General features: G+C 39.3%; 1 protein-coding gene across 5 annotated transcripts in view; it reads right to left on the bottom strand.

The window, feature by feature from the left end:
- The window catches only part of agtpbp1 (ATP/GTP binding carboxypeptidase 1), a 39,053-nt gene that overhangs the window by 9,026 nt on the left and 11,935 nt on the right, over positions 1-18,092 (bottom strand). For 4 of the 5 annotated variants that reach the window (XM_042487647.1, XM_042487645.1, XM_042487648.1 and 1 more), the window contains exons 4-24: positions 15,984-16,051; positions 14,403-14,466; positions 13,854-14,000; positions 12,720-12,851; positions 12,465-12,558; positions 12,235-12,272; positions 11,733-11,941; positions 11,435-11,612; positions 11,191-11,232; positions 9,844-9,944; positions 8,694-8,810; positions 7,444-8,225; positions 6,482-6,565; positions 6,220-6,309; positions 5,821-5,969; positions 5,512-5,599; positions 4,048-4,192; positions 3,329-3,479; positions 2,039-2,219; positions 1,697-1,826; positions 449-580 (exon numbers count right to left, since the gene is read on the bottom strand). In XM_042487647.1, the coding sequence (XP_042343581.1) occupies positions 449-580; positions 1,697-1,826; positions 2,039-2,219; positions 3,329-3,479; positions 4,048-4,192; positions 5,512-5,599; positions 5,821-5,969; positions 6,220-6,309; positions 6,482-6,565; positions 7,444-8,225; positions 8,694-8,810; positions 9,844-9,944; positions 11,191-11,232; positions 11,435-11,612; positions 11,733-11,941; positions 12,235-12,272; positions 12,465-12,558; positions 12,720-12,851; positions 13,854-14,000; positions 14,403-14,466; positions 15,984-16,051 (3,122 nt within the window). The remainder of the gene's footprint in view (positions 1-448; positions 581-1,696; positions 1,827-2,038; positions 2,220-3,328; positions 3,480-4,047; positions 4,193-5,511; positions 5,600-5,820; positions 5,970-6,219; positions 6,310-6,481; positions 6,566-7,443; positions 8,226-8,693; positions 8,811-9,843; positions 9,945-11,190; positions 11,233-11,434; positions 11,613-11,732; positions 11,942-12,234; positions 12,273-12,464; positions 12,559-12,719; positions 12,852-13,853; positions 14,001-14,402; positions 14,467-15,983; positions 16,052-18,092) is intronic. The other variant, XM_042487649.1, reaches the window with a different exon arrangement.

Raw genomic sequence — 18,092 nt, 5'->3', positions numbered from 1 at the left:
AGAATAATGAAATCCAAAGCAATGACACAGAGGGAAAGATGAACAGGATGCAGGTAACTCCAAACACGATGCATTACCTGATGTTAGGGATGTTTATATATGAACAAGAAGTGAAGCTCAGAGGCTGACAGTTTTTATGTGCAAAAGTGCTGCAAGGTAATGTAAAGTGGTACTTCAATCTGTTATTAAGAGGGGGATAAAGGAAGTGGATTTCAATGCATACACTATACAGGACAGATATGTGCTGATGTAAATAAAGGCGCTCAGATAGCATCTTTTTCTTTGAAACTTAATAAAGCTGATCTCTTTGTACTGAGTTCAATGCAATTATTATTCAGTGATGTGAGAACAGTAATCTGAAACAGAGGGAGAGACTGAGAAAGCGACATTGCAAGGAGGAGTGCGTGTGTGTGTGTGTTTGGGCGCGTGTGTGTGTGTGTGTTCTCACCCTGTATCCAAGGTCCTCTTGTAAGTCACTGGATGTAGCGCTGATATTGGACTGCCATACTGTCTCTTTCACACTGCAGCCATACATGAACACATTTTTCTTCCTGGAATGACCGTGGTAGTCACAAAACACCTGTGCATAGATGCCCACACACACACACACACACACACACACACACACACACACACACACACACACACACACACAGAGGAAAAAGAGGGAGGAGAAGATTAAGATTAGGAAGCATATTGCAGTAAACCAAAATTGGCTTTATTTTCTCTTCCTCTATTTTTATAGGCTTGTTTAGATGGGTATGTAAAAATAATGCCCAAAGTACAAATAAACAGGAACAGATACTATATCTCAAATTAATTAACTGTATCTTCATCAAATGAACAGCAGTGTTACTGCTCAATCTCAGAACCTACTACTGGATTGCCTGACCACAATAAAGCCTCTGGGGGCAACGGCCAATATTTCAGGAGACTTGGAGTAGCCAGCAGATATCCGGGCCAAGATTTCCTCCACTGTGTACCAAACATTATTCACAGTAGGGATGGGCATCTTAAGAGATTTCCATATTTGAGCCACTGTGTTAAATTATTATTGAGTATTTAAGGACTCGATGGTAGACAGATGGTAGCCAATGCATTTCAGCCAGTTAATTCCACTTCTTTTGCTCTCTACACAGACTGTTCACCTGCATGCAATGAAAGCCCACAAAAACGTGATTGGTCAGTACTACTCAGAATGCAATTAAAGACCAGAGACCAGAACGTTCCTGATACCAAAATCCTATTGCCTACAGATTATGCACGCATATGCAGTTTATAAAGATTACTGCTCATATATCTAAAAAGACATGTTCTCAAGTCTCTTTTCAAAAAGCAGCCTCTCATTGCTTTGTGCTTTGTGTTGTAAAGTCATCACCTTTTATACAGTAAAAAAAATCTCCCATAAAAGCAATATTCCATTATATCTAACTTGCTGACACACAGTTTAGTCCAGAGGCCAAGCAGGCTGTTGTTTATGGAAACTGAATTAATGTCTTAAAACTAATATGGTGATTTATGGATGTGAAATTTAGTGGACATGCAGCCAAACAGACTTTGCAGCTGAACAGGAGAAATAGCACCAACGTTAATAAGACGCTAGGAGGGACTCTTTATTCTTCCCACATGACAGATGATGCAGCAAAGTGCAAAATGCCCCCAAAGTAATTTAAGTCCAGTTAATTAGAGGTCATACCAGCGGTGCCCTTTGTATGTGTGCAAGGTACTGCAGCAGGCTCTTAGTGTGGTAGATGGTGGGGTGGAGCTCAGGATTGGGGTTCTGCCACTGGCGATTCAAATCCTCTCCACTCAGAGAACAACGATGACTACAGCAGAAAGGAGACGGCATAAGAGGGGAAGGATACAGAGTGGAGGAGAGAAGAAGAGCAACAGCTGGAGAATTCTTCAAGACAAGATTTTGTGTGTGTTAATAAAAATAAAGCTGTGACCAACGTGCAGGCCCAGGATCAGCAGATGTATGCATCTACTTGAAAGCTGTGAGTGCATGTTCATTTCTTTTGAGACTCCTTTTACTTACTTTCCATTTACAACACCATCGGGGTTGAGCATGGGGACGATCTTGAAGATGTAAGCCTCTCTCAGGCTGGCTGCCAGTGGGCTGGTGCCCATCAGGAACTCCAGGGTACCCTTCATTACCCAGCTGGCGTTGGTCTCTCCAGGGTGCACTCTGGCTGACAGAAAGATCAACGGACGATTCCCTGAAGATTACGAAGAAAGGAGAGCACAGCACAAACACAAACAGAGTGGTGAGAAAGAGAAACAGTTTCTTCCATTTAAAGTTTCCACAGCTGAGAAACAGCATCAGTGAACCACTGTGGATGGAAAACTTATTTGGGAAGCACTGCCATTCATCATATTCACCCTAATGGTCTTACAAGCATTAGAGAGAACAACATATTTTATTTCTGTCAGTCATTGCTGAGATACTTACAAAACATTTTTGAGAATTATCCAAGAGCCAAACATAAGGAATCACAAAGCTTTTACAAAGGTTCTGAGAATCTCTCACTAACTAAAATTACTATAAAATAATCATTTGTGAAAATAATTTAAGTGCTCAGTTTGCTAAAAAAAATAGATGAGATGTGGTTGGAAACTCAAAAAGGCTGGTAAGAGGGACCCCCAAGATCAGCAGTTCTATTTAAACCATCTATAGTGCATGGTGCAAGTGCATTTAGGGCATGACCAACTCTACTTTTTTTTCTAGTTAAACAGCACGTAATCAAGATTTTAACCCATCAGACGGTCATCTCCCATTCCCTTCAAAAACCAGGCGCTCCTACACCTGACACACTGCTATTTATACAACGTTTTTTTGCAATTTGGAGAAGCGAACACTTTTTCCGCTTTTATTAGGTGTAGGGCAATTGTGCAATAATCTTGTATAGCACTTTATAGCACTTTAGTGTCATTATCATTGTAGAGCATCCATGAAATTTAGGGTATTGTGCTTGGGGTGTATGGACTGGTGGGGATACTGTGGGTTAATTGTAGTCAGATTGTATGTGTGTGTGATCGCGTCGCCTGTGTTCTCTTGTTGTAATGTTTGGATCCAGGGAGGATACAGTGTGTTAATTGTAGTTTGACTGTATATTTGTATGGCCATGTGGCCTGGGTCTCTCGTTTATTCCAGACAAATTTCTCCTAAGGGAGACAATAAAGGCTAATCTTATCTTATCTTACAGGTTTTACAGTTTTTCCAGGATATAGAAAATTCCTGCAGCTGACATTGTTTTTTTCTCAGTTACGAGAGTGATGGTGAGCAAATAAAAGACACATGCACACAGACCCACAGTGATGTACTTACTAAACTGACAGATGTGATCATTGGAGTTGGACTCTGGCATGGCAGTGATTGTGAGAAGAGGGCAGCTGTTTCCCCCCAGAGTTTGACACAGGACGTCCTGTCTCAGGTAGATCTGAGGTGTCCTCAAAGCCTCCAGTTTGGACAGGTGCATCTGATAATGACAGAACAAAAAATAACAGTTTTTACATTTTGCATTACAGTAAAATTTCCATTTAAGCCCCCATCCCTCCTAGGCCCTCAACATTTGACTGCTATATTGTTGCACTAGCTGTTTATTAGGCCATTTTGTGATTAAATGACTCAGACTGAGATTCGTTATTGTGGCTTGTATTATAAGCAATTCTGCATAGTCACTCTAGGTAAAGGCAGACAAAACGTAATTATAAAAACATAACTATTGACATAATGAGTGCACAGTAGTTTGAGAGCACAGTAGTAATCTGAGCTCACATTTGAAGGACGTATAAATGATACAACAAGAGAACATAAACTAAACTCTATCAAGAGGCAGCTGCATCTGGGGTCACACTGGGGGTTTGGGAGGTTTGGCAGCAGGAGAATAGAGTAATAATTACTGTACGAGGTAAGAGTTTGCTGTAAAATGTCAGGAGCAAAACCATTACAACCAAACAATATGGTCAAGAGGAGGGCAGAGATATGTACAATACTAAATGCTAATGTTCTCTGCAATACAGCAAACAATGATATTGTAATACTACCTTGAGAGTGGAGTATGTATATGGGTAATGATAGGCAAAGTAGCAGACATCATCCTTATGGCTGAAGCTTGTGCTGAAGGTCATTGTATAATAGGACTTTCCCTTCTGACCACCAGCAGCAATGGAACTCCTTGCAAAGTGATTTCTACGGAGAAGGACGAACATTTCATGAGTAGATGTCACTAAATAAAAGACTCGTAACACATTCACACAATGGCCACTTTATAAGTTACACCTGTACAACCTATTGCAATTCAGTACAACAACATTTGCCATGAATTCTACCTAGTTTATAATGTTGGACGATTATCTATATACATTGTACACATTCTTCATATTTCATGCTGTGAATGATATTTTTGCACATTCCTGCACAAACTGTGCAGCTTTTATATTTGTTATTGCACATTTATGTTTTTGCTTTTATTATTTTCTCTTGTTAAGTTTATCATTTTGCCCAATAATATTAAGTCAAATTAAATATATATGAAAACCTACTCAGCAAGTCTGATTCTGATGTTAATTTTGGGTGATATTCTCAGAAATGTGTGAATTCAAATAAGAGTTTACTGACAAGATTAAAGACTAAAGGGACAGAGATATTTTCCTCTAACCTTTTGTGCTATTTATTAATCTGAACTGTTTTGGTGTGAATGTTGGCCATAGAGATGTCTGCCTTCACTTGAATATTATGGAAGTAGTTGGCAATAGTAGTTTTTCCAACAGTATTTCTTTTGCCACTTTGAGCACCACAAAATGAGTGCCATCTAGTCTGATTATTTTTAAGAGTATGCAGACATCTCTATGGCTGATATCTCAAACACTCAAACTCACACCAAAACCATCAAGACCGACAAACAGCACAAAATTTAATAGTAGGAACTAAAATATGTGCTTTTGATTTTGGATTGAACTATCCCTTTAGGATGGTGTTGTACTGGTCTGGACTACATTTTAGTGATATGTGTTTCTAACATTCTATCTCTCTAATGTTTGTTATGACAATGTCTAAACACTGAAACTAAACCCTAAAATTGAACATTATAGGCATCATAGAAAAAGACTTTATGGCAAAACAATTGCATTGAAGTGCCTAAGATTGTCCATGTCCATTTTATATAATGGCCACTAATTGTATGTACCATGGTATATGCACTGCTTTTTGTAAATATGTGAAACATTTGAGAAGAAAGGGTGTGTCATCATTTTCCCTCTAAACGTTGCCCTTCCAAATGATGCTTCAAAAATGTTGCAGCACTGAGAACATTAATAACTTTGTCAGTGTAGCAAGCTGTTAACTAGTCAAACTTTACTGCTACTGTATATAAAACGTATAAATATTCTAGGTAATAAATAAACTACAGCACAGTAGCTGCGATATGGCACAACTGGTATGCTGCATGAAAACTGTGCTCTTGCCTCATATACCTGTGGCAGTTCTCAAAAGTAAGTTTTTGCACCTACTTGTAGTAACAGATGTCCATTCCGGTCCTGACCCAGCGAGGCCGGCCACTGATCGCCTCCTGCACAGAGTACATCAGCACCTGCATGCCTGCACGCACACAAGGAGAAAGACAAACACACTAAAGCTAAGAATGTGCACTGATGCTCAGCAATCTCAAAAAGACTAACTGTAGCTCAACAGGCCTTAAAATGTAATGCACTCTTATTGAATGTAATATTTACAACAACATACAAATCTTCTTTACTTCAAATGGAGAAGGACAAACATTTGGGTGTTTGGTTTTATCCAGATGTTTTTGTGCATCTCACCGTAGTTGAACTGGCTGTTTGACTTCTCGGAGTTGATGATGTTGAAACGGTAGGTTGTTCCAATGCGCATGCCGCTCACCTCGAAGTAGAACCACTGGTGGTAATGATTACTGTTGATGTCTGAATTCAGCACAAGGTCATACTCATATCTACAAAAACACCACAACGTAAACCGTAAATGTGGACCCAAGCACCATCAACCATAAACAATACAGAACTTACACTTTGATCTAATGTCTGAGAAAAAAATGAGGTAAGAAGTACGTTGAATATAGTTGGGCATGGCTTTAAATGTTATCAATGTCATAGTGTCATAAAAGACAATTTAATGTATACTGCACATCTTACTGTAGAACACATACTAATTTTCCTGTTGCTGATATGATAATAAATACTTACTTCCTAATCTGAACTGCCTTCCTGAGGTTGCCAGACTCAAACTGAGAGTTGAACTTCAGTGATTCGCCATCGTCTTCGATCACAGGACAACTGAAACACAACAAAATGGGGATGACAGATTGAACTAATCAGCGATGTGAATGTCAAAGCTCTCGTCATTATCAGAAAAGCAAAAACTGTAGCTTTTGTCAGAATTTTAGCTCTATTTAGCCTTTAAAGTATGAAGTGTTTTAGGTAAGCAGACTCAGTAAGAGGGACTCACCTGGGAATGTCCAGGTCATAAACTACTTTATCCACGATATCATTAGGGTGAATCAACCTCTCGATGTCCTGGAATATCTTCGACCTACAGGATGAGACCCAAAAACAAAATCATAATTAACATAGTGGATGGACCAATATATCTGTCTTTAAAAACATTGTTCATTAATGAGGATGAATGGAATAAACTATAGGAAATGCCTGTTCCCACCACCATGACCTTATTTACACAGCAAAATTGAACATATAAACCACAACTGACATTTAGACTGAAAAGCCAATTTGGACTGCCATGCAAAACCCCAGAATGTAACCACATGATTGCATCTACATTATTTTCTCAAATTGTGCCTGGAAATTTGACTCACAACTTGTCCTCGGAAAAAGCGTTACTAAAACATCACTATTACGGAGGCTCCAAAAGGTCTGTATGGAGCCCCACAAATCAGCACTCTATCTGAAGGGTATGTCAAAGATTTTGACAAGTTTCAAATTATTTTAAATCAAAACTTTTTGCTTAAATCTGGGTACATTTAATCTTTCTGGCAAGAAAAATACTACAGTACACTGCAGTTGTGTGCGCTGTTTTCATAGTTTATGCTGTCTGTTGCTTATTTCTTTTTCTTGTCTTTCTTTCTTTGCATGAGAACTGAGCTACAATGGCTATAATAATAGAGTATCAAAGTATCAATTAATAGGCCTGTTTCTCATGTTGAGAGGTTGGAGAGTCGGCCTGTGTGCCTTATTTTCGTGTTCTCATACTGAAATAAAGCTGGGTGACGTACATTCAGATGGATGGATGTTGTGTAATGATAACTCACGTTTAAAAAAGTATCAGCTAATTTCCCCTTTGTAGTTTTATTTTATTCCTAGCTTTTGTAATCTGGGTACATCTGTGTAATCTGTGTGCAGATTGTATGCTATTTTTTTCTGTAAACTACAATTTTCATAAAAATGCCTCACCTCTGTACACCATAAACTCTCTCCTGAAGGGGCTCCCTATATGTTGGGGCTACATGGCCGAAGTAGTCTGGGTAGGCCACTTCAGCGTACTGGGGTACGGAGCATGTTCCCTTCACCATCTCCACGTAAAGGTCGGGGTCATGCAGCGGGAGGAGCAGCGCCGTGTCTGGCACCTCCAGAACTGCTCCTTCCCCTCCCTCATCCTCTGCTCCCTCTGAGCCACAGTCTGAACCCCAGTTACTGCCTCCTCCTCCAACACGACGAGCAGCGATGCCCCCCAAGAGCAGAGGAGACTGTATATGTCTTGTGGCATTGACTGGGGATCCCTCTTGCTTGACTCCCCTTCCTCCTTCTTCTCCTGTATTCAGTGGTCTCTCCTCTTCGAGAGAGACACACTCCAACACATGTGCAAGATCCTGTTCTAACTTATGCCCCTGAGAAGGAGGCCTGACGAGGGAGGACAATGTCGTATGTGTGTCGGGGGAAGGAATGTGGGCCTCCTCTTTTTTGTCTTGGTCCTTGTTGAGGTGTATGGCATCCAGTTCTAGAGGTGTTAGAGGAGTAGGGGGAGCAGGAGTGGGCGCAGAGGGCGATGGCAGGGTGTGTTGTCCTTTTGTAAGGTTGCAATCCCCCTGAGAGCTCGATGTGGGGACATGCTTTGGGGACAGGGCTTGAGCTGTGGGCACGATGATTGGGCGAGTGGATCGAGTTGAGGCTGATGATGAGGAGAGAGATGATGATGATGTGGTAGAGGCACTCTTTGAGGATTCAAAGTTATAACCCTGTAGGATTAAGATAAATCAATCAGAAGAAAAGAACAAAAAATAATTGTGTTAGAGAAAACAAAACACCAAAGAACAACACACACTCCAAGTAATTAAACAAAATAAGGAAAAATGCATGGGAAAAGAAAAAAAATGTGATTAAACGCAGTGCAATTATAATAATATAATGTTACAAATTAAGCCAAAATAAGAAGCCATGGAATTAAAAAAGAAAATAAAAATAAAGAAAATCAAGATAAATTTGATTGACCAGATTTTTCTCTGTTACCATATTGTAAAAAATGTATTTCTCCTAAAAAATCATTCTGAAACACAAGAGTGTTGCTAACATTGAGCACACACACTGTCTAACACAGTCATGAGCTTACTAATTAATACGCCAATCTACATGTTTTAAAATTGATAAGTTAAGTTTAAGTTATTTTTTACCCTGAAATCTTATCAACATGGGGACAAATTACTGACCTGGAAGTCTTCAGAAAGCTCCAAGAAGAACCTCTCATAGACCCTCAACTCCTCGAATGGACGACCGGGGCTCTTTTTGGGATGTAGCTTGTTTAGGTCCGTCTCTATGTCATCATTCTGATTCAAAAGACACAAAAGGAGCAAACTAAAACATCTAACTATAACACTTCAGACTGTGCGCTGTATAGCTGTATTTGTGCTATCATGAAATCTGTTGCTATCTTAGAAAAAAGAAACAGGAATACAAGGGGATAAAAGAACTGCAGCTAATGTGAAAATAAAAGTGACACAAAAACCCATTTATTTTGTGAATCTGCTTAATTTCAAGGGGATTTTGTCATGCTTGGAATCTGGGAGTGCCTTGCTGAAACAAGGTTTTGATTAAATCAGTAACTGTAAGTGCGTATCAGACATGGTTGACATGTCTGACAGAGTGATATGAGAGTGTCTGACATTGTCTGGTGAGTTGTTGAGTTATGACTGCCCTCTGCTGGTAATAAAGAGAACTGCAGAGGAAAGAATCAGTCCTCAAATCAGAAAAAAAAATCAAAAATACTTTATCGATCCCCAAGGGGACACTGTGGTTTGTTAAAGTCATTCTGATACAAAGCATAAAATTATATTAAGTAGAAATGAGTAACAACACAAAGTACGTAAAAATACAGAATAGACATCCAGTATAATTAAAACAACTAGCACTAGTATGTGAATATTTGGACATTTTAAATATGTATGTTTTTCTTTGTGTGTTAAGTGTCTAAAAATATAAAACAGAAATAGAAATACATTAATAATGAGAAACAATTAGCAAATTACATGATCTATAGAGATTCAGTGATAAACAATGAAAATGTCCCCAATATTAATAACCCTTTGCTAATGCAATGATTTAACCAAAAGTTCCTTTTATGAATTCTCATCATTTATGAGGGCCAATTATATTATAGGATTATACGAAATACTTTGTAAAGTTCGTTCATAATGCCAAAATGCTGTTAAAATGTTAAGTATGTAAATCACTCTGGCCTATACTCACTCTTAATAACACAACTTCCATACAGAAAAAAATATCTCAACATTTTGAACATCAGTGCAACACCTAATGTTGTGGTGTGAAATACTGTGTGTGCATGTGAGGGCTGACTATTACCACAGTGCCCTGATCCTTCTCATCCTCTTCATTCTCGGTTTCGTTCTCTGTGTCCGCATCTGTCTCCTCGTTATCGTCACTTTCATCCACCACATCATCCACTGTATACACACACACACACACACACACACACACAAACACACACACAAACACACACATACACAAACACACACAAACACAAACACAAACACACACACATTATTAGTTGACTGTCATTAACATAAAAATTTACTTTTTTTTGCCCAAGCTGGGAGTTTATTGTTTTCCTAAGGTGTGCGTACGGCTGGCACATAACCAGACTGGTAGAATTCAACTGATTTCGGTCACTGAGTTTAATTGCTATGACAGCAACAGAGGAAATGTTAACAAAAAGATGTGAGCAGCCATGATTCAGAGATGAGTGAGAGATTTAAAGGACAGAAGAAATGTTGAGTTTATTTCTTCGTATACACTGAGCTGACTAGGACTGCGACCAATAATTATTTTAATTGTTGATCTGCTGATTAGTTTCTCAATTAATCGATTAGCTGTCGGTCTATAAAATGTCAGAAAATGGTGAAAAATGGCGATCCCAGAGGCCAAGCTGATGTCCTCAAATGTCTTGTTTTGTCCACAGCCCAAAGCTATTCAGTTTATTGTCAGAGAGGAGTAAAGAAACCAGAAAATATTCACATTTAAGAAAATGAAATGACTTAAACAGATTAATCGATCAATTTAGTTGGCAATTAATTTAACAGATGACAACTAATCGATTAATCGTTGCAACTCTACTGGTGATCCCACTGACAAGTTGAAGCTGAAGCAGTAGGTTGTTGTGCTACACTGTTCTCCATGGCTGGGTTACTGACATCACTGTCATGTTTTAGTGAATATAGATGAGTCAACACAACTTTGCGCTAAGGCTGAGGCAATTATTGGGACGCTGTTTTCAATTAGAGCTGTCGAAGTTGTGGTGTATATCACAGTTTGATTTTGCACTCTCCAGGTAATTAACTAAAATGTCTAGACGTGTACATCATCAGGCAGATCAATTGAGCATAGCGCTACAGGAAGAGTAATATTTTGCTTGGACATGTTTTATTTTAGATCAGCTCAAGGGAAAAGCAAAGGAGATCAGTTCACTCGACAGCCTGTGGACGCAAGGACGCGAATTAGTTGAGTACAGTGCAACTACATGAATCTACTAGTGAGCAAGCAGGGATAAAGCATCTCTATTACACGTTTATTGCTAACACATGTCATGTGTTAGTTAAGTGAAGTTTTAGTATGACGTGAGGTGAATGAGAAAGCAGCAGTGAGTGAGTCTATGTATTCTGAGGATGGATTTTTGTCTTACGTACGTCTTACCCTTCTTTAAGGGCCTGTTGCAGAGCTGATGAGTTTTTCTCCCTGTAAGGCACATAGTGTGCAGCAGTGTTGCCATTAACCATTTATGCTGTCCATGGAAGTAAGCATCATTGGTGTGTGTGTCTGTGTATTATGCATGTCTGTACTGCATAACTATTAATAAAAGGCGTGCACAAACACTACAATGCTAAGGCAGTCTCTAGTGACGTGTGTGTATGTTTGCGAGTGTGTCCTGTGTTCTCACCCCCAGGTGGCTGGCTGTACAGCTGTGCCACAGGCCCTGCAGCAGGTACATGTGGCAGCTGGTAGTGGAAGGCCGATTTGATGGTGGGCAGAGGCAGACGGTTCTTGGGAAAACATTTCCTCATGATCAGACTCGAAGTGTTGACAAGTGGATCCAATGTCCGAACTGGGAGACACTCCTAGAAATAAAACCACATAGAAAGTACAGAATAGGTGAGGGTGAGTGTGTCTGTGTAGTACAAACTGCATGTGTTGCACGCTTTAAATATTTGCCATATTTATGCCACATTCTCACTCACGGTGGATGAGTTGTAGAGGATCCTCATGCCATCAGCATCTATAAATGCTTTCCTGCCGAGTTTGATGTTGGTGATGTTCCTGAGGCAGACAAGCAGCCCTTTGCGAATCAGCATGTGGCGATGCCGTGTATCATTGCGATGCCAGTCCAGGTAAAGAGCCAGCAAGACAGGCACGTGGCCGCCATCCACTGCGCGGCGAGCATTCGTTTCTGCACAAAGAAAAGTAACAGGGAAGAGAGAAACCAGCGATCATTAGTGGATGAGGAGAGGCTTGAGAAAAGTAGAAAAAAGAAGTTGAGGTTAACTTGAAATCCAGGTTGATTGATCATTAACTCTGATTGCATCAGTAGAGAACAGAGAATCAGTCGGGGCTAGGCAAAGAGTTGGTGATGATAGAGGTTGAAGAAGCAGAAGAGGGCTTTACTACATGACACAAACACTAATGAAGGCTCACTACACTTCTGAAGAGTAAAACATCAGTGCTACAAAGCAAATTACTCACTGGATTTAAGCAGTGCTCCCAGAGCGTCCAGAGCTACCCTGTTGAATTAGAAACAAGGCAAATGGGTTAAATGGTCTGCTGGAAAAATGTCAATGACAGATTAAAAGTTAAAAAAAAAAAAAATCTGTCTGAAAGAGGACATGCAGCCTGTGGATGTCATTGGTTTAGCTTTTTTTTATAACATAACAACATTGATGCTGGCTCTTACTGAGCCACAGTCTAAAGCTTACTTAAGCAGGCTGGTGTTCTTCTTGCTGTACGGCGCGGCAATCTTGAACATGAGTTCCACCACTCCGTTCTTGCCCAAAGAAATAGCATTCACAGCTTTACAAAAAAAAAAAAAACAAGAAGAGATATGAGGCTAATGAGGAGACAACACATGACATTGAAACTGACTGTATTATTTCTTTGCACTAATCTGCTCAGCCTAAAAGAGAGAAAGGCATTGTTTTGAGAAGTGTATTCCAAAGTTTAAAATGACTCACAGTTGGTGGCGTAAACCCTGAGAACCTGCAGGCAGGGCAGAAGCAGTTTGGTATTCTGTAGGTTCTGTTTCATTAAGTTGACTGTGACGTTCAGCGCTCCGCTCAAACGCGCCTTCACCCCAAACTTTCTGTCTAAAAACACAAAAGTCGTGAGTTTAGAGATTATGAAGAGAATAATCATTTGACTTTCAAGGTTTTCATCTAAATAACACTAAATAACAATACTGTCTTAAAGGCAGCCTAGTTGTATTTTTTTTTTATTTTATAAGATTATTTTCAGGGGCTTTTTGCCTTTATTTGAGAGGACAGTTTAAGCATGAAAGGGGGAGAGAGAGGGGATGACATGCAGTAAAGGGCAGAGGCTGGAACAGAACCCTCAGCCACTGTGGTGAGGACACAGCCTCTATACATGGGGCACCCATGAGTTTTTGACCACTAGCAGTGCTACACAGCAATGTCGTTATGAGTCCCTGTTTTGTTTCTATTGAGCACAAACATACACACTAGGATGCAGCACATGCATGCATGCAAGCACTCAGATGATGTGTTTCACAAAGTTGCAATTTCTTCTTGGGAGATCTTGTAGTATAAAAAGTTGCTTTAACAGAAAAGAGAAATAAATCATTTCTTTGGAGCGTTAAGTGTGCAGACCTCTTTTGTGACCTGCAGAGAGTAGTCTTTGTCTGGCATGTGCACACACTTCTCGTGTTTCACATTGTCGCAATCTCACTATTCTACTAATCTACAGGTGGCAGTAACATGCGTAAAATTCAAGCAATTCACTGCAAAGACAGTGAAGAAGATTGTGCATTGTTTAAATCCCTGCTGGCAATTTAAAATACTTTTAATGTTTTTTGAGGAAGAAAATGCACCTCAACACACGATGCATTTTGGTGAGAAATACCAAAACTAAACATAACTTTTAATATTTAAACTAAACAGGACTCCTTTACCAGCAAAGTCCAATCTTTAGCTAACAAAAGTGACCTGTCATTGTGCACATGCAACAAAGTAAAAAAAGAAGAACAGAGACAAAAGTAAACTCAATAAAATTTCCATGGAAATTAGTTGCTATCCTGATTTATATTGGTGTACCGTGTGTTTGTATCTGTTAAAGTGAGACATTAGGCCTACCTTTTGGGCCAACCTTGGCAAGCAGTGAGTGAAGCTGCAGCATAAGTTCTTCACTTGGAGGCAACTCTTTACTGGCAGTGATCAGAATCTGGAATAATATTCCTGTTCCTCCTTTAGACACAAATACACCCACCCTGCGACCCCTGCCTGTAGACAGGAAACAAAAATAAAACAGCATTGAATGTAATAAAACGTCATTCATGATGGGAATATGTAGTTGAAATTCTAGAGAGCAAAAACCTTAAAAATGTTACTTTTTTTATCAATCCCAGCAAAATTTACAATTTAGTACTACTTTAACATTTATTAGAGTGGCACAATGAATTGTTTGTGCTTTAAGAATATGTTCACTAATTCTCACAGTCAGGAAAATAAAAGCTTTGCATGTATCCCCAAAAATTAATTTATCCAAAATAAAAAATGACTGTTAAATTACCCAATAAGTGATTATTCAGCAAGGAAATAAATATTATCAGCTCTCAAAATCAGGATATAAACTGCTTATGCTTTGGAAAAAACAAAAAAACAAGAAAAGAGAAAAGTGCTCACCCACAGTCAGCAGCTCACTGAGAATATACAAAATGTTCAGAGTGGTCTGGACATCCCGAGTGTTCTGTCAGAGCGACACAGTACACTTGTTAAACAATATACAGATGCATATGGTGAATTACAGTAATGTTTACTTGATGTTCTCTCTCCTACGTGTGCAGTCTAACCTCATCTCAAACAATGTATCGACATGACATCTGCAGCAGGGTTTTCCACAGCTGCTGATACAAAGGCATGGGTGCATTTCTTATGTCTCTGCATGCAATGTTTTTTTTCTAACAATGAGCTTATTCTGGCAAAGCTAACATCATTTATGTCTATAAGTTTAAGAAGGGTGTCTCAAAAGGAAGCAAATACACATTTTTAAAGAAATAGTTTGATATTGTGGGAAATATCTTATTAGCTTTCTTACAGAGAGTTAGATAAGAAGATTGATACCACTCTGGTGTCTAGTCTGTCTGAGGCCACCACTAGCAGCTGGTTAGCTTAGCACAGAGACTATTAAAAGGTCCAGTTAGTAGGATTTACGGGGATATATTGGCAGAAATTGAACACAATATAATAGGTATGTTTTCTTTAGTGTATAATCAAATGAAAATAAGAATTGTTTAGTTTTCTGTACCTTAGAATGAGCTATTTATATCTACACAGGGAGCGGGTCCTTGTATGTGGAATCTGCCATGTTTCTACAGTAGCCAACAACAGAGAAACCAAACACTGGTTCCAGATTGGGCCATTTACATTTACATGTTGGTCAGAGTGACTAACAGCCCCTCCACGAAGAGTGCATCAGAAAAAAACAGCTTTTTAAACGTGAAACTGCTTATTCAATGTTTTTAATGGTTTAAATCATAGTCCATTTGTTTGAAAGAGGGAGGGGCCTATGAAGATAATGTGGTTCCTGGTATTAAAAACCCCCTGAATGTCTGGGTGGATCTTGGGTGGAAGTTATCAAGAATAAAAGGTAAGCACATATTAGCATGTGCTAAACTAGTGGTCCATTTCCAACAAGCCGAATAGCATCAGAGAAAACTGATTTGCAACATGAAACTCCTTTATTCAGTGTTTTTACCAATTTAAATCACCAGGTCTGTTTGTTTTGGAGGGGGAGGAGACCTCAGTAGATAATTCGGCTCCTGGTAAAAACCTGTCTACATCAGAAATAAGTTGACCACACATTCGAAGGTGCTGGACTATAACATCCTGTCTGCGACATGCCAAACAGTGCAGGAGAAACACTGATTTTTAATGCAAAACTGCTTAATTCAGTGTTTTGTTTTGGGAGTTTTTTTAACCAGATTTTATTATCTGGACCTCTGCAGATAATATGACTTCTGGTAAAAGCCTCCTAAACAATGAACACTGAAGGTATTCTGACCATGAAAAGTTTCAGCTAGCTGCAATCTGCAGTTCTCACCGCTTAATACCCCTAAATCACACAAACTGTTTCTATTAGTCACTGATAGTCAATTTTTAAGGGAAACCACTCTATCCATTTGAGCGAACAGAAGTAAAAACTACAGTTAGCTTAGTGTTCAAGTTTTGTGATGTAGTGAGCTGCAGTGTCCTGTGTCCACTTACCTCCAGTGAAGCCAGTATGACCTCCATGCCACTGGAGCCTTTGGACATCACCTCCTTTCCACTCTTCTCTGCAACAAACAACAAAATAAAAACGATCAGAAATATGAAGATAAACAGTGCTGCATTTGTGCAAAACAAATATGGGGCTTCTCCTGCAAGCAAAGTGAGGGCTGTTATTAAAGCACTGCAGGTTGTCCTGTAAATGTTAGGTTGAAAATTACAGACAAGTCACAATGTCACAAAGGATTATGTTGGAACGTGTGAAGACTACTGTCCCGAGTACTTGAAGTTATAAAGATTCCTCTTAATTACATAATAAATAGACACTTTATATTTAAAGCTCATTTTTACATTGTGTCATATATAAGTTTCTGCACGCATGGGCTTCGCCTTTCCTCTCTTAAAAACTGTCCCACTCAACAAGGTGCCAAAATAATTGGTTTGTCTAAAACTTCTACTTCACATCTTTTTCCTCTCTCTCTTGTTCCACCTCTTTTAATCATACCCTACACCTGCCCTGTAGTTTAGGAGCTGACAAATTCCCAACCTCTTTGAAGAGCACTCAGTGTGTGATCCTATCTTGTCCTGGAACAAATGCAAACGCTCCAAACACAAACACAGCACAGAGAGTCTGTAACAGATGCTGAAGTCCTTCAACCTTAACCACTGAAGCTTACAGCAGATTATAGATATATTTAAACTAAAAACAGACATATCATAATGATTTCCCTTTCAATTAGCAATGCTGAGCTCGTGAACATGCACACACATGCACACAGTACAGTGCCTTAGGGAGCGATGACCTCTTTAAACATTTCTGTCGTGCCACACTTTTTAAAGCGCTTCAAAACAACACTGCAAAACTAATCCTTAAAAGCAAATTTAAAAAAAACACGTGTAAACTAAGTACACTAAGTTACACATATGAACAGCTCTAAATAAAACTAATATATATTAAAATTTATATATGTACAGTATATATGGGCACCAAGTAGCTCAGTTGGTAGAGCGGATGTACAGAGGCTGTGTCCTCGCCACAGCGGCCGCAAGTTCGACTCAAGCCATCAATGTCTTGGAGGATTTTTAAGAGTCTAAGTCAAAACACCTGAAACATTTATTATCATTCTGGACCCTACCTGGTGGCTCCGGGGAGAGCATGAATTGATAACGTCTCCTTGTGTAGCTGTACTCCATTTCATAACAGTCGCAAAGTTCACCAAAGCTGTGGGTGAAAATATGTTTCCCAAAATCCCAGGCTCACTGCCTCCGGAGTTGTAAGAGTTTGTAGTGCAGGTCTGCTGTGAATCTAAATGCCCAAGGGCTGTATAGTCCATATACAGAGTAAAGGCACTTTGAATATTACCCTGGTATTTCCCCACTGCTCTAAGGCTAGAAGTACACTGCTTAGCTGGCCAGTCCTCCAGCTGTGTACCAACACTGATCTTAGGGGCAGGTCATGATGAATCTAGCAATCAGCACCTCCCCTTGCACGCTACCAGAAACTAAACCTCAAACTGCTCCTTGAAAACTGTGGGCTGTATAGGATACCTCTACTCATGCGCCCTCTCCTCTTTCTCTTCCCCCTTCTCTCAGCAGGATAAGCAGAGCTGCCATACGCTCCAAAAAACTGAATTTCTAGCAACAAATGAGCGAGAAAAGAGAAAACTGCTGCCAATAAAACAGATTTCATACTACACTAAACTAACCCAAAACTCCATTGTGAAGAGTTTTTTTTAATGTATCTGTTTATTAGATGTATGAGATTCAAGCCATCATATTGTGGAACAAGTTACCAACGTTTAACTAGAGGGTATTTAAATGCACATCACATAGGTGCAAGGCTATCAAAAAACAGCTTTTCATACAAGTTTAACAAGTTAAACATTTTACCAAGGTTAATCATTAAAGCACCCAGTAAGGCAAGTTTTAAATGACTACTAAGGAAATACATCAACAATAACTACAACGTGAACTGAACTAAACACCAAAGATGGAATGCCGTTTGATATTTTGTGATTTTTAGTTTTTCCAACTGATGTTTATTTGTGTGAAACATGTTCTTAAGATTTCTATGTGATTTATAAAACTGAGAGATGAATATGTGATTTT

The sequence above is a fragment of the Plectropomus leopardus genome, chromosome 6 (genome assembly GCF_008729295.1).
Source record: "Plectropomus leopardus isolate mb chromosome 6, YSFRI_Pleo_2.0, whole genome shotgun sequence".
NCBI classification, from domain to species: Eukaryota; Metazoa; Chordata; class Actinopteri; order Perciformes; family Serranidae; genus Plectropomus; species Plectropomus leopardus.
The sequence above is the reverse complement of the archived record's forward strand: the minus strand, read 5'-3'. Positions and strand labels throughout refer to the sequence as shown.